This window comes from Sylvia atricapilla, chromosome 2 (genome assembly GCF_009819655.1).
Source record: "Sylvia atricapilla isolate bSylAtr1 chromosome 2, bSylAtr1.pri, whole genome shotgun sequence".
Classification (NCBI taxonomy): Eukaryota; Metazoa; Chordata; class Aves; order Passeriformes; family Sylviidae; genus Sylvia; species Sylvia atricapilla.
This window is the reverse complement of record NC_089141.1, coordinates 49,184,107-49,201,003: the sequence shown is the minus strand read 5'-3', so window position 1 is coordinate 49,201,003 and position 16,897 is coordinate 49,184,107. Positions and strand designations below refer to the sequence as shown.

General features: G+C 43.8%; 1 protein-coding gene across 1 annotated transcript; it reads right to left on the bottom strand.

Annotated features, from left to right (window-relative positions):
• Positions 1-3,386: 3,386 nt before the first annotated feature.
• CCNA1 (cyclin A1) lies at positions 3,387-9,265 on the bottom strand. The gene is made up of 8 exons (XM_066339511.1): positions 9,109-9,265; positions 7,793-8,036; positions 7,447-7,568; positions 6,565-6,788; positions 5,729-5,933; positions 4,764-4,877; positions 3,978-4,111; positions 3,387-3,655 (listed from the first exon to the last, which is right to left on the bottom strand). The coding sequence occupies exons 1-8, from the start codon at positions 9,235-9,237 to the stop codon at positions 3,604-3,606; spliced, it is 1,224 nt and encodes a 407-aa protein (XP_066195608.1). The 5' UTR covers positions 9,238-9,265; the 3' UTR covers positions 3,387-3,603.
• Between the last annotated feature and the right edge of the window lie 7,632 nt (positions 9,266-16,897).

Here is a 16,897-nt window from a genome sequence, read left to right as displayed (position 1 = left end):
TAGAAATTGCTAGAATAAGATTAGGAATGTTTGTATTTGTTCTAATACCAATGTTAAAGACTTCTTGAACTGAACATCATGGATCAAAGAAAAAATCCTCAACACCTCTCAGTTCCAACCTACTCCACTAGGAGTATTGAGAGATCCCTCAAAGCTCCTTGGATGTGCTCAGCCTGCTGTTTCACCAGTAGGTTTTGTCCCACTAAATTGTAATGGCGGGAAGGTACTGCGACCTGCATAGAAGTCAATATTCAGCTTTTGAAATACACATGCTGACATTCAACAGACTGATACTCACAGCAGAGAAAACTGAGCATGATCAGCCTTGGCATTTCCAAAACTACCACAGTTAAAGTATTTATCGAATAAAAACCCCCCAACAAACAACAACAAAAACAAAGGTTTTATTTGTGGCCATGGTCTACAAGCCACTAAGGAAAACGGTCAGGAATTGAGACTGTCTCAGTTAAGGCTTTAATGCTGATTACCTTTTATTTCTTTTCCAGGATATGGCTGTCTTCAAAAGGTATGGTTCTCTTTCAAGCATCACACAAGGCCATGAGCTTTATAACTTAGTTTTTCCATATAGCATACTCACTACATCAGTGAAAACTTAAAGCTTCCTTTTGGGTTGCTTTCATCTCCCTCTTTACAAATCCATCTTCCTGCATACCTGATTTTCAGTACAACCTTTACTACTTTTACATGTTTTTGAACCTGTATTCAAGCACCTCCTCTATTAAAATAGCATTATTTCACTTTCATTACCACTTTAGCTCCAATGCTGAATCTTTTATCCCTTGATCTCAGGTATCATCTGCAGAGAACAGCCCACAAGGGGTAGGCCAGAGTTAAGTGTGATGATTCACATTCCAGGAGAGAGGAGACAGCACTCAGTTTTCACCTTAGAAGAGTCAAGGCTCACTCCTATAACAGCAGTAAGTCTTTTTTCCTTGCTCTGAATAAGACAAATATAACAAAAGGAAGTGAGAACAGAGCAGGAACATCCCAAATGTCATTATTACAGGTCTCAGATGAGACCACTTCAAGATGAGTTTCTTGTGTCTCACAAATTAAAATTTAATCCATCTTGCCCAAACTCATTATTAGCATTCGCACTGCAGCCTTATGTAATTCTTCACCTTAACTACTTATTTTCTTTTACCCTTTTTAGTCTTGGACTGAAACAATATTTAGGTCAAAAGCTGAGTTGAAAAATAATTATAAAACAAGAAAGCAGATGAAGCACAGTCTTCACATATTATACCTTAAAAAAAAGCCAAAAAAAACTCCCAGGTATATTTGTATACCAAAGAATTGAAGCTCTGAGAATGTGAAGTGAAACTGCTGCAATTGCCTTGCAGTTTTAAGTTAAATCTAAGAAAGTAAAACAGAAGTCTGGCTTCTAGAAAGATTCCAGATGTTAAAACACTTGGTAAATTCTGATCCCTACTTTGTTAGATGCACCAAATCTATTGGCCCAGGAACATGGTTCATGACTGTGGTTATAGACTGTTTATAAGAACAAAACTCATCTCTTCCCTATTACTACTACAGCATGACCACACAAATCTTTAAACTTCTGTAACACAAGGAAAACATTCCTGTGCTTGAGACACTTATTTCTGCTTTGAAAATACCCAACACTACAGTTAGCTGAAGTTCAGTGTGAGCAGTATTACTTACAAGTAGTCTTATTAATGTGGGGTTCCAGAATATCTTATATTCAGGCTGAAACACCAAACAAGCTGGTACTCATAAGCTGGGCAGACTTAGCAACATTTGCTCAGGGCACTCACCACTTCCTTGTGAAAAAAGCAACCAGGAGTTGCCTGCTATAGGTAAAGAGCCACTGGCACAGCTTTGTGCTGAGACACTCTCTTCGAAGAGGCTGATTGCAGGCAGAAGTGAAATTCATACCCCACCTTTAGGACATACATCCACAAGCCATGAAATTCAGTGCATGGACAAAATCCACGGATTGAAGCGCCCCCCACAAAATGAATACCACAGACATGAGCATGGGATATGTGGTCACTTCTGTCATGATCAGCATATATCAAGACAATCACTTAACTGATTAGAAAGTGTTTGAAGTGAAATACCAAGAACTGGACTGAAACCACAACACAAGACTGTGCTAGACTGAACATTCCCCACTCTTAAAGGATGTTTACTTTGAGACAAGTGAAGCTGTCATGACCACTACTTCAACTTTGGAGAAGTAAGAGTTAGCATACTAGAAAGATCCACAAGGCTGCACAGGCAGGAATTAAGGGAAGTCTTACATACATTGAGGGAACGCCCAAAGTTAAGAGCCTCGTGACACACATATTGGCATAATCAGGTTTTAAAATTAAAATAAGAGGCTTGTTAACTGGTACTTAATATGTCTGTTGAATTGCATGCTGGTGTCAAGTGTTAAACCTATTCTTCCTTGGAAACACATAATGCACTGTACAGATTGCTCTCTTAGGAAGCAATAAGCCCTGGAAGTTTTAAACTCTTGCAGTAAGAGCACACCTCAGACTTACCTTACCATTTAGATGACTGGATTATTGTTCTCTACATGCTGGCCAATAAGACCAACTGATTTTTAAACTACTTTGGAGATGAACTAGGTTTGAGAGTACAAGGTGGTGTCCTGTTTGGATGTTTGGCTTTTTTTCTCAAAGCACTACCTAACAAATAACTGACAGTGGGACACAAGACCATGTAGCAGCTCAGGCTAAGATAGCTAGTAGTTAGTTCTGCCCCATTGCCCTCTCTTCACATATGATCACCAGTGCTCTAGTGACATGAGAGGCCATCTCAGACAAGTTTGTTATAATACCACACTACAAGACACATGACTCAGGAGCCATCTAGATCAACTCTGCTGTTCCAGTACCACACAACTTTTAGCATTGATCTCTACTGCAGTTGTTCACCAGTGTATGAAACGTTCCTAAAGCTCTGCCAGCCACAATCTCCCCTTCTTCCAACTCCCTGCAGAGCAGTCCCCTATTTTGTCTCCGTAATGGGAAGTCTGACTTTTAATTCAACATTGATGATCTTCCACAAATATGTTCGGAGTCCATATGGCAATTGCATGTGGACGATCTTGGTCTGATAGGGTAAACAAGTCACAGAAAATAGCTTCTGTTAATGCCCACATGATTTTGTCTCAATGAAGAAAGAGCTTTAGTAGGACCACAGTGCATCACCTGTGCCTACAGGGATGTCAGGTTGTGGTGGTTCAAGCTCCGCCTCATCCACTCTAGTCAGCTTATAAGTGCTTACAGCCATTTAGTAAAAAACAAATCCCACCAAACAAACAACACTCCAAAATTCATTCCACTCACTGTTACTGCAGGTATTAACTGGAGTCAGAAGATTCACAGAAGTAGAGTGTAGTAAGACATTTATTAAAAGTGCTGTGAGTTATGTTAAGAGCTATAGTCTAATATCTATTTTAAAAAAGGCACCTCATTAAAAAATATTAGCTTAAAAACCATTCTCATCACTATGGTTACAGACACATGACCCGCAGTGCTCTATGAAATGTCAGACCAGCTTTGTTGATTGGGACACAGTAATCTTCAAGTCCAGGAGCCACAGTGTCTAGCATAGAGGAAGAACTGCTGGGAGCTCCAGAAGAGACACCTGCAGGTACCTGGAATAGAAATGCAGTGACTACAGATATTGGCTTCAGATTTGTTAGCTGAACTATCACCTGATTGTGCAATACACTGGAGAAAAGAAGCATCATCCTGCAACATTGCAGACAAAGTTGTCATCTAATGCATCTGCATACTTATGGATTAATCACTTTTCTGGTCAGAAAACCTTTCCCCCCAAGGGACTGATGGAGGCATCTGTTTCAGAACTAGAAGCTGACAACTATGAGAGAGCTACAGCAGCCACAGCCCAAGCTGGAAAACCAGAGTCATCCTGTGCTTACAGCCATCCAAAACACTGGCATACTTATAACTTACTTTGGGTGCTTATACTTCTGCTTAATAGCCTGCAGCTGGCAATGGGGAGCATCAAGGCATGCTTTGTGCAGGTCCGTCAGGCAAGGCGCTATCTCACTTAATGAATATCCAGTAAATGCAGCAAGTGCTTCTGGCTGGTCAGAGGAGAAAAAACAGTGTTACTCTATTGTAGTCAGCAGACATCTAGAAGATGGGTTTCCCATGGAACCAGAAACTTTTCACTACATGAGAGCTCACATTCTTTAAGCATAAAAAAGATTCAATTGTACTGTGCCATCAGTTTCACTCTAGGTCTTCCTTGGTGCCCTGAGATCTGACAAGCTCCTTCTGCTCTAAGCACATGCATCCATTACATGTCCTCTGGATCTAGGTCTGTACTAGAGCTATTCCTCCAACACACAGCTGGAAGGTCTACCAAGGCTTATGGTAAAGCAGCCACGCAGCGTAAACACTCAAGAAGACATATTCAGTACTCCCCTTTTCCCATAAAGGCCCTGAATTGTATCTGGGGATGTAGTTTTGGAGATTTGTGAGGCCTTTGGTAGAGCCTTGATGTCAGTGAGCAAGACAGTAAAATCCCTTCCACTTCAGAGAAGAGGCATGATATTTCAGGTTTACTTAACAGTAATTTATCAGGTAGTCTCATTAACTCAATAAAAGCTACTCATCCTAGGATTTCAGCCTTTAGAACAACATACTTTGTAGTTACTCCTTCTCCTTCTCAGCTCAGTTCTAACAATAACAAAATGCTTGAGCTATTTATTAACATACAGTTGTTGTTCTTACCCAGAAAGATCTGTTCACTGTATAGTTTGCTAAACAGTAGGCTGCTGCAGCAATTTGTGAAGGAGGGTACTTCAGAAGAGGATCAGCTTGAAGGAGACTCAGCTCTGCAAGATACTGAACAAGAAAACGAAGTTTTTAAAAAATAATTAACCCAGCTGGTACAATCAGTCCAATACAGCAAGTATTAAAGTTCAGCAATGGTCTCAGTGTGATGCACAAAAGCATAAACTACATATCTAGTGAGGAGAATTAGCATTCTAGTCCTGTTGATCTTACAGAAGAGCCTTTATCATGTTTCAGGGGGGACAGAAAGACCACATTTTGCCAAAGCCTAACCCATCTACTCTAATCTGAAGTTCTGGTTCCATCATCAGATCTGACTTGATTTTACCAGCAGGGACTCAGGAAAGTCAAGTTTCATAAAAATGACAGAAACACCTTTCCTATCTGCTAAGGCTATTGTTTGTATAGGAATACTCTACTTGAACATCAGGGATAAATAGACAGCTCTAAGAAGCAAAATATGGGTTCTGTTGGAGTAGAGTCATCGTACAATCCCACATCCTTTGCAGAGAAGCAGGTGGTCAGATGTTTTACTGTAATTTTCCTGTTTGGAAGTACGGCTGCCTACTTCAGGCAACTCCTAATGCAGCTCTGCAGGTATATTCTGTGTCATTGTGGAGAAACAGGCAGTAGTACCAAATCCAGGACAGACTTGCTATATAGGCACTATTGAAAAAAGCAACATCACCTAATTGCCTAGTCAGTGAATTATCCCTGACCAGACAAGCTAGACCAAACCTAGGGCTTCCATGAGGCATCTATCCCGAAGTCTTGGCACACAAGCCACCACTATGGAACATGCAGTTTTAGGACTGTTGCAGAGACAGCTCCATGAAACGCAAGTAGCCCTCCTTTAAGGATCACTTCTTCCCTCTCAGTCCCAGAAGGCAGATAGTCCATACCCTTGCAAAGTTCTCTGTCCTCATACAGATTCCACACCTCTGAATATACTGAAGGAGGAACTGGTTTATGGTTGGGGCTGTTAGATCAAAACCCAGCACTTTGAGAAGCAAGTGTTCCATTCTCAGCAGCTGCTTCTTTGTGTAGGTATCATCTGTTATATAGACAAATTCATCCACATCTGGTGGGTAGATCTCTTCATATTTCCTGAAAAAGGGATATAGAAACCACATTTGTCAGCTTTAAAGTGATACTAAAAGAAATATTTGTGGTGGACCCACACCAGGATGAGAACATGACATTACTAAAATCTATGAAAAGCTCTAATTTTACTTGTTCCTCCAGGCTAGCTAACAATTTAGTTTCAAACTTGGGCAAATATGCTTAGAAGAATGCTGAGTCATCAGTCTACAGAGACATACACTCACATTGTTAGCTTTTAACAGCAAACTTTCAGTGGGGATGTCTCAGTAACACACTGGACTCCAGACAAACACCCACGCACTCCTAAGCTATGCTGCTTACCTTGTCTAGTTAGAGCAGCCAAAGGCTACCCTGTAGATTGCAACTGAGTCTATTACAGCCTTATAGGCTGGCAGTTTCACACCATATTGCTTCTGCTACTGTGTATATGGTTGAAAGCTTTCCCCACTACAGTTCTTCACATCCAACATGAATGTTTAATACTACCAAAGGAGGCCAGGCAGCCATGTTGCTAATCTTGAGACATATGAAAAACTACCTACTAATGCAGTCTTCCTTCCTTAAAATTACACTATAAGACTAAGCCAAAAAATAGGCTTCAGGTCACCAAGATTTCAGAAGATGAAACACTTACGCAGCCAGAAGAATTGCCGCTGTTCCTACAAGCTGTAACTTCCCTCTGAGAACAGACATGCAGGAAAGAAATCTGTCCAAGAAGTTCACCGCCAAGTACAAAGTCTCTGTCCGAAGTTTATACTCTTCCCCTACTTCTACCAGCCAGTCTACCAGGATAGCACGCATTCCTGTTGTGATATCTGGCTGCTTCTTCATGTAGTAGGGCTTGGGCCTAAATCTGACCTGTTTGGAAAGAGTTGAAGAATCAGGATGATCACTCTGAAGAGAACCATGGATGGCTGAGCTGATGAATATCCTTTACACTAACACTAAAAGGAGTAAGGGTTGTCCCACTGTTAATAAGTACTAACCACAACTATTGTGCTAGTGGTAATTATTCCTAGCTAGAAAAGTAGTGTTTCTACACTGAAGAGACAGATTGAAGCTACAGTGCTCGCAGGAGAATAGTAAAACTGGACTATGGACAGCCTTTGCCATCAAACAGTTGAGTCATTCAAAAGGACCTGAAAATGAAGCAATCATATTTCCCCCCTTTTTCCTATCAGGAGACTGAACTTCACCGGTCTGACATGAAAAGGCAGGAAAAACTACTGCTATAGCCAGAGAGCTATCAGTGAGATCACATCAAACTTCTTCAGCATCTTTTCAGCATTCTACTCCCATCTGCAAGAATTCTTCATACCAAACAGTAAAGAGATGCTCCCATCATAAGAAATAACAGGGATACAGTAATCCTGAAAGAACTTATCACTACTATATGCTGCCTTAAGAAGTTATTTTTACTATTTACTTTCTCTTCTTTGTAGTTCAGTGGCAGCCTTGGATCTCTGCAGTATTGTAGCCTACCACAGATACCTATAAGCTTCTGACAGCAACTTACTTCAGCCTCTCGGAGATACTGATGAATGTCTTCTGCATACTCTCCCACAGCCAGAGTTACAACATCTTCCATGTGATCCTCTGGCTGGGATTGGAAGGATGTGTCCACTACCATAGGAGAGCCTAACAGGTAATAGGAAGCAGCAAGACATTTGTATAGTTAATCTCTTGACTTTCTTTTGTTAATTTTAGCTCAGTGTTGCCTCTCATGTAGATACAACCCAAGTTAGCTTCTAGTGTTATTTATTGTAACATAAGCTACTCACTAGCTTACAATTCACAACTCATAGCCACCCTAGATGTGGTGGCTGTGCTATGGACACCATCTGAGTAGTAACAGGAGTTACCTGAACTCAGATCCAGCAGCAGATGAATACTGGATGTCATTGCACTGGTATTCAGTTCACAGTGGCCAAATTCCAGCTCTTCAGACACTTGGCAGCTGTAGTTTTCTTTATCTTCTGAGTCATCTACGTAGATAGCAAAACCTTGCTTTGATACAGCACTGACCATGCAGTTGGGCACTTCATCTTTTCTAGATGAAGGGATGGTGTTTTCAAAGCCAGAGACGCGCTTGATAACAGCAGCACCCTGAAGCAGAGCACACGGTAACACTGTGGGAGGGCAACTCAGGAAGAAAACAGAAAGTGTCACTCGTTTTCAAAAATAAAATCACTTTCCTTGTGTAACAGACACCAATAACAAAAGTTCATGGGAAAAGCCACTAACTACATTTGGTGCCTCTGAAGTTGGTGCCACTTGTTGCTGTCTTGCTGTGACAGACTTCTCACAGAAAGAAGGAAGTGCAGTAAAAGTCAGGATACCAAGGGAAGCAGTATCATATTTAGTGCCTCCCACCAAGGAGAACGAGGGTGCTGCTCAGTTCCAGTGGAGCTGGGAAGTGCAGTCTGCCCCACATTCAGTTCTGCCCAGGAGCAGTTGCAAGTGCAGCAAGTTAACAAAAGTGCTCAAGCACTGCCACAGACTTAGGAAGGACAGCACCGGCAAGAAGGCTCCTCAAGCAGAGTTAAAAATCTCAAGTTTGAATTTTTGAGCTTAAGCACGGCACTGCCTAGGACTACGTGTTGCCAGGCTACAATCCTTCACACCATCTACTGCCAGTAAGCCACGAGTTAGGGGCTTTACACAGCCAAAGCCAAGAAGAGTTCGGGTACACACACCAACTGCTTTTTTACATCAGGACAATAACACTATCCCTATACCACCAGCAGACCAGAAGGGCTCAAGGTACAGAAAGGCAGAAAAACGTCATTTAACTTGAACTTCTTGCAGTTCACCCTGAACTTCAGGGCACCCTGAACTGAGCACGGCTAGCCACGCAGCAATGGGAGCTTTGAGACAGTGGACAGTCCTTTCTTAAACCACTCCCTACACTGTAGAAGGTAAGTGGTCGAGTAGTATCCTTTCCTTCCAGGATGAATTATTTATGCAGACTACTTCCACGGGGAAACACCGGCAGGTCAGGACTGAGCGGTTACTAGCGGGGTTTCTCGGGAAACTCACGCTTAAGACCTGGAGCCCGAGTCACCGTCTCACCCCGCCACGGCAGGCCTTTGCCGGCAGCCGGAGGCAGGTGCGTGCAGCGCTGCCGCAGCCCGGGGCCGGGAGCTCGGCCCGGGCTCCGCGGGCGGCCGTGGCTCACCTGGCCGCCGGGCCGCCGCTGCCCGTTCTCCGTCAGCACCCCCAGCACGGCCCGGCCGCCGCTGCTGCGGAGGGCAGCGGGGCAAGACTCCCGCCGCCCCGCACGGCTCTTCTCTCCAGTGCGACGCATCGCCCCGACGACGGTACCTTTCGGAGGAGAGAAAAAACCCACAGAAATAAAACGAAGTCGTGGAGGGGAAAAAAAAAAAAAAATACAAAAACCCCGAGGGACAAGAAATGCGCCCCGCCGGATGACGAGTGTCCCACCGCGCCGCCCCGCTCGCCACCAGCGCACGGAGAGCTTCGACCGCTCGGCGCCGCCCGCCGCCCCTATGTAGGCGCGGCCGCTGGAGGCGGCGGCTGTTGGCCGCGGCCGGTTGGGAGCCCGGCGGCTCAACCCCCGGCGCGCCGCCCCGCCAGCCCCGCCGGCCGCGGGTCGCCATGGTGACCCGGCGGGGCCCGGCCGCGCCGCCCAGCCCCGCGCCGACACGGCCCGGCCCGCGCAGCGCCCGCGGAGCGCCGGCTGCCGGGCTGTCAGGGCTGCCGGGGCTGCTGGGGCTATCAGGGCTGCCGGGGTGTCAGGGCTGCCGGGGCTGCCGGGGCCGCTGGGGCTGTCGGGGCTGCCGGGGCTATCGGGGCTGTCAGGGCTGCCGGGGCTATCGGGGCTGTCAGGGCCGCCGGGGCTGTCAGGGCTGCCGGGGCTGTCAGGGCTGCCGGGGCTATCGGGGCTGTCAGGGCTGCTGGGGCTGTCAGGGCTGCCGGGGCTATCGGGGCTGTCAGGGCTGCCGGGGCTGTCAGGGCTGCCGGGGCTATCGGGGATGTCAGGGCCGCCGGGGCTGCCCGGCCCGGGAGCCGCTGAACCCGCGCACCGTGTGCGCCCCGACCGCGCGGAGCGCAAGGAAAGGATGTGCACATGTGCGCATGAAAGCGACAGCAGCGGGTCTGTGAGAACAGCTGGGCCCGGACGTCTCTCTTCAATAAAGGACGAGCGAGAAAAAGAAGCTTTTATTTCGTTTAAGGATGTGTTTGACTCCCATTAGAAGTCCAAGCCAAGGACCGACCTGTCTGTGCTGTTGCATGGCTAAGCAGTTCCCAGCTGCCAGCACGGGAAACACGGTGGTTCATTCAGTCAAACCACCAAAGTTTGTCGCCAGTGACGTGGGTAGTGATACAGGCAGCACGTGTGCTCAGTTTTTGGGAAGGTTGTGGCCATGCTGGGGAACATGATGAGATTTCTTAAATGGTCTTGGCAAACTGGAGAATCAGGATGCTGTTGAAGCACAAGCGCAAGGTCAGAGCCAGTTGGATGTGGCGTCGCACACAGAAATGTGGGAGGGGAACAGCCAGGTAGACAGCAGCTCTGTGAAGAGGAATCTGGAGGCCACAGTGAAGCTCAGCCAGAGTCATGGCTGTCCGAGCCGGAACAAACACGAGTATAGCCTGTGTGGCACATGAGCCCTCGGAAAGTCTAGCAAAGAAGCCTAAAGAGCAAGAACTATAGTAGCCGGAACCTCAGCATGAGATTTAAGTTAGATACCATAATTGCAATGCGCAAGAAGAGACAGCTTGGGAAATTTTAGAATTTCCCTTGTTGTGGCATTAAAGACCAAATTAAAGAGAATTTTGTCAAAGCTGTCTGTGCCTTGGCCATTTTGAGATGCTTTCCAGGGATTGCAATATAGAAGGTATGATCCAAAATTTGGATATATCAAGCAGATCTTATGCCAGAATTGGTTTTTGCCGTTCTTACTATCCAATCTGCATTAAAGGGCTGTATTTTTTTCTTCATATTTTTCTTACATTCATTTTTAACCAACTCCCTCTGAACCCTCAAAAAGGAATTTACCATTAGGGGCAAGTGGTATATCTGAAAGTGAAAAATGTTACTTGTGTTTGATCCATTGCTCCAAAAATGACACACTATTTTTCCTTTAGGATGGGAGGGTCTCCATGTCCCCACAGCAACAGGGTTGTAAGCAGGTAGTTACTACAGTGGATCTGTCACAGCTGTAGATGTGGGCAAAGGCAAGCCAGGGGAAGAGAAGATTATTCTGTATGCCCATGTTCTTCTTCTCTTTCTTTTAATTTCTAACCCCCAGGTTTGGACAAGGAACACTTCACTTGGGGGCAGTTATTTAAACATTTTCACAAGTTTTAATTTCTGAAAAAAAATTAGTCTAGTTTCCAGCCTTTAAAATTCCACTTAGGCTAATATTTGATTTCAAACACTCGTTACCCTTTTGTTTTAATGGGATTACCAAATTCATCCTTGGTCAGTGAATATTCTTTATATCCAAGTACCCATGATATCTTTATTCCATTTAGACATAACTTAGGTACCTCAGCTATGCAACAGATGATTTATTCATATTTTTATGTATGAGCAGCATATGGCTATCCTCACTAGTCATATCGTGCATTAATGTAACTGAAACGCCTCTCAAATGCTTTTAATGAGGCTTTCTAGGCTCCAGTTTCTCAGGAACTCTTTGAAACAGCCCAGTATGGATTAGTACCTGAGGGAGGCCAGTGAGCTTTGCCAGCCACTACTTAATTGTAGCAGCAAATCAAATAAAGCTTTGGGCCATTAGTCATTTACTCCTGAGCTTCCTTGTATGCTTGAGAGGAAGCTGAAGCCTTCCTGAGTGGACTCTTAGGGCTTCTTGCAGTAATCACTGTCTTACTGATGATTTCTAGGAAGACAGAGAAGTCAGAGCAATTCCTGACTTGGCGAGGATGCTTCCTTCCTCCGTAACTCTGGAAAAAATAGTATTAAAGCACTCTGTCTCTTGTCTTCTCAGTCTTTCCTAGTTCCTTAGTTCTTTCTCCTTTTTGCAGTCTTTGCTTCAAACATTGTCCACCTTTGGTACTTTTTTCAGCTAAAGGATCTTATTCCATGCTGTGGGAACAGGCACTGATTCCTGTTTTTTCTCTAAGAATCACTGTTAATTCCCAGTTTTTACACAGCAAGCTCTGCACAGGCCTCAGTTCACAACCTGGGGCATGGATCACTCTGCCCGCAAATTAAACCACTGTCAGCTCTCCCCTTCTCTCTTCAGCCTTTGAAGTATTTTTGGGTCCCTATTGTGCTTTAATCCCTAGGCTTCCAGCTTGGCCTTAATATTTATTTGGCCTGCAGCCTGGAAGTAGCATCTTCACTGACAATAAAACAGCCACAGTCTTACAATTAAGTGCAAATATAAGATGAGAAGCAGTTCATCGAAGACTTGCAACTTCCCAGCCTTGCTGCTCTAAATCTCACATTGATTATAACATGTTAACTTATATAGTAAAACCCATTCAGGCAGGTTAGATACAGTTACAATGACTTCGGCTAGGTCAAATTCAATATTTGGCAAGTCTTTCCAGACCAAAGCATTGAGTAATCACACAGCAGATCCATGTGTGCCGTAGACTCTTCTGAGGTCAGCTTTATGGCAGGTCAGCAAATGAAATCTCCCTGAACAGCAAATAACACCCTGGAAAATGTGCTGCGGGAGCAGTCTTCAAGTTAGAAAGTTTCTAAAAACAATTATGAAGCCTCCTTGACATTGAGAGCGGAGCCTGGACTCAGTGACCTGCAAGGTCCCATCAGGACCTTGTTGTATGGTCTTAGTGTAGCAAAGCTGTGGAGAACATGACTTCTTTCACATGACTATGATTCCTTGGGTTGGGAATAGTCCCCTGGCTGCAGTGTGTTTTAATTAACCTACCAATAAATTAATTTCACATTACTTAAGAATTCATAGACTGTATCTTGAATTTTGGTGTTTTTCTGAACCACCAAGATCAGAAAAAATAGTCAAGAGGTAAGACATAAGTGTAGCTGGTCAGCTACTCAGGAGTAGCTGGCCAAGACACAGAGACAAGACCAAGACATAGTCTTGGTTGAGCCACCAACTCTCCATGTACAGGGTGATAGATCACTTTGCACTATCTGTACTGGGCATGTAGCTCACACCCAAGCCAGCACTCAAGTCCAAGCTTACCTCGTATTCTTCTGCATGAAAGGCCACAGAGTCAGCACTGAGTTGGGGTTTGGACAACTCTGCAGCCCAAAAGCTCTGTACCCCCAATCACTTAACAGACAGGATCACACACCACTGTTAGCAGCAATCACAGACACAGTCTGTGTTGCATGGCTTACGGGAGTGGATTAAAAAGGGCCAGAAAATGTACACTGCCATGCAGTTCAGTCATCTGCCCTGTACAGTTGTTGGTACAACTCTGACCTAGTCCCTGCTGCTGCAGCAGGTTGTGCTTTTCAACAGTTTGTAACCATAATCCAAAGGTTAATATGGCCAGTTTTTCTGAGCCTGAATTCTTTAGTGTAGAAGAAATGGTCTGAGAGTAAGAATTGTGTCTGTTCCAGAAGCTCAAAAAAGACCATAACTGGAAAAGATTGTCAGGATTCAATCAAATTCGTAATCTGCCACCTGGTGTCCTTTAATCTTCTCATGTTTCTCCTTTCTCTGTTGCTTAACTTTTCCAAATGCCTGTAGCTTTTGCAAAGTTACAGTTGCCTCAATGAAAAAGTAGAAGAAAAGAGGAGCTATAATTCATCCTGTCACCTTCAAAGGCAAAATGAGGGCAGAGATTAAAAGGAAGAAAACGGTGTTTAAATCAATTTCAAAACAAAACTAGATTGCTTTTCTTAAATATTTTTGGAAAGTTTTAGCAAAATAATTGAGTCCTAGAACATAGAAAATATTCTGAGATATTTGTATATTTTTCTACTAACCCTTAACCTAAACTCAATAGTGCAGGTTGCAGTGATTATCTAGTGTTAATTTGTATAGTTTAAATAGGGCTACATGTATGCTTGTCAGCTGAGGCTATGTGTAATATTTACCTTTAATTTACAAGATATAAAGGGAAGTAACTTCTTCCAATGGACGTATTTCTTTAAACTGTTGCTTATGCACACCTGATATACTTTAACATCTATGTTTCCCCTCTGTGATGCATCTGTGATTGATGTCTATGTAACTTTAATAATAATGCATCAGTGTTCCTTACACTTCTTTAGAAAAATGCTTTATATTTGCCTTTCAGAATCATTCAGTGATCAAATTTGCTAGTGTTTTCTATTAAGCAAGTTCCACTAGGTTTCATCCACTAAACCTTTTAGTTATAAAAAATAAAGCAATTAAACCATCATAAACAAATAATTTTACATTGAAAAAATTTATGATTTCCCTGTGTGTACTGGGCTGTGCTGTCACACAACTTTTGTGTATTTTTTATTATCCTGACTTTATAAAATGAATTAACTCCAAGGTTTAGAGTTAAAGCTATCTTCCTAAACAGTGCTAAATTAATAACTTTTACTCATTATGTGTGTGATGGCATAGTATCAAATATGAGAGCTGGAAAGTGAACTGAATGATATTCATGAAGACAAATCATCAACCAGTGGGAAAGGTTCATATTGCTTGTCTTGCAGAATCAATCAAGCAGCCTATTTTGTTACACAGAGTGCTGAGACAATCCCTGATTCTGGCTATACTGCATACCATTATAACATATATATTAAATGTAAAGTGGGCATGAGGGAAGACAATAAATGTAGGACCTTGTTAAGTAGAATGTTATTGAAAATCCATTCTGCAGAAGAGCCTGGAGACAACCATGTGAAGGTGGTATAGGAAGAGCTGTAATGATCCCAGAGCAGCTCTCAAAAGCAGATTCCTGTTCCCCAGATGTCGAATGTCTTCAGAGTTGCAGTACACAGTCTGTGTTCTTGGCAAATGCAGCGCAAGGTAAAATGTGAGATTTGCTTGTATTGTGCACGGACTCATCCTCCATTGCTATAGGAAACAGAAATGATCTGTTGAAGTTGCCAGGTGTCTGTGTAAGGAAGGGAAGCAGCAACATATCCTTTGTCCCAGACAGAGCCATAAGCATCTTGCTCCCTCAGCATCAGGACTCTTGCTTGTCTTCTGTGCTTGCAGCTGTGTCCTACATGGTGTGGTTGATGCTGGGAGAAGCCTGATGCACTCTGTTTCTTTATTATCCCAGGAGGTTGCCTAAGCTTGGAGCACAGCCTGCCCACATTGCCCTCATGCTACATAATACAGGGACCCTTCAGAAGCAATCCTTTGCTACTCTGTCTCATGTGTGATAATAGGCAGAGCTCACTTCAGGGAGCAGTGGAACCTACCAGTGTGTCACAGAGCACCAGCTGATGCCACAGCAGGGAAGCAAAGCCTAAAGCCTTGAACAGCTGCAAGACTTTCCCCTTTGGGGTTGCAACAATCCTAACCAGAAGACTATTGTGCATCAGAGAGTTAGCAATCTGTGAGGAGTGTCTACCTGAGCAGGCTGTGCTGCCCTGTGTTGCATTTACAGCTTGTCCTTCAGGATAAACTCAGCAGAGTGATAGTAACAAAGGAGGCCACAGGCAGCTCCCACTCCGTGTTTCCAATTATACCACCTGTGTGGCCTTGCCATTATCTTAAGAGCAGCATGTTCTCGTGTGAACATACAGCTGTTTGACAACAGATATGATGAATACATTATTTTTTGTCTAAGAGAATTCTAAGAGGTCTCAAAACCAATTTTTTTTTTTTCCTACAAGATGGGACCTGTACCATGTGCCCTGAGTAGAGGTCTGTGAGCTGCTGCATGGTTCAGGTCTCCCAGCATCTGAAGGGATGTAAGATTACATATATTCTTTTTGCTTCTCATGTTAGCTCCAGAAAATGGTGTTTCTAGCAACAGCTTATGGAGTCTGAGTGCCTTTCTTACTGCATCATAAGGTACACTGAGGGAGCCTCAGTGCCTTGTACTACAGGTTAGCAGCAGAATAGCCTCAAATTGACCCCAAAGATGTTTCTGAATCAAGTGGTGTAAGAGGTGACAAACAAAGCTCCAAAGAGTTCCAGCTTTGGGGTTGCTTCTCCACAGTGGTTTGCTCCTGCTAGCTTTGTGACTATGCAGGATGCTCAGCACAACTGCAGTTACTCCCATTTCACCCAGGAGTACAAGCAAATGAGCTTTTTCAGTATCAAAACAATAAGAGAACATAAACTATACCCTTTAGTGCTGCATGTGAAGAGAAAACATCAAGCTTAAAATGAAACATTTCTGCTAACCATATTTTATTCCCTTACAAGCTTCTCTGTATCATAAAGCAGCTGATAGCAAGCTTTAGCACTGTGCATGTTTTAAATTAATGTCCTTCACAGAACATTAATATCTCAACTCTGTTTTTCATTTCAGAACTACACAGGAAAACACCCATAACTTTGACAAAACCTTGAAACAGTGTTGCATAATTCAGAAAGCCATTTCTGAATTCTTCAAATCGCTTTTTTTAATAACCATCTAGCTCCACTGCCAGGCTCTTCTGCCAGGTATTGCTGAAGTGAATGCTGAAATGCCCTTGCTGATAGATCTTTTCTCAGTCAGGCCCAAATTTATGGTTCCTATACTTATGGAATCTGTTACTCAGCTGTTATGGACAGATACTGCTCATTTTTACTTAGAAGCTGACAGTTGAAAAGTTTCAAAAGAAACTCGTGCTCTGACTTATTGACCCTGTGGAAGCTGACTCTTGGGACTGTTTCTCAGGTTGCAAATCACAAACAAATTCTCAGAGTGCAGCATCTGGACAGAGAGCCAACTCTATCCTGGGCTGCATCCAAAGCAGGGTGGCCAGTGGGGTGAGGGAGGAATTCTGCTCCTCTGCTCTGCTCCTCTGCACTGCTCTGCCCTGCTGAGACCTCACCTGCAGTGCTGCATCCAGCAATGGGGTCCTCAACACAGGAAGGACATGGATCTGTTGG

Excerpts from the sequence above, each read along its gene's own strand:
- CCNA1 (XM_066339511.1), bottom strand. The coding sequence starts at position 9,237 with ATGCGTCGCACTGGAGAGAAGAGCCGTGCGGGGCGGCGGGAGTCTTGC. Across the intron at positions 4,878-5,728 it reads GGACAGAGAACTTTGCAAGG|TATCTTGCAGAGCTGAGTCT; the intron begins GTATGGACTATC and ends TTTCTTGTTCAG. Across the intron at positions 3,656-3,977 it reads CAGAAGTATAAGCACCCAAA|GTACCTGCAGGTGTCTCTTC; the intron begins GTAAGTTATAAG and ends TTTCTATTCCAG.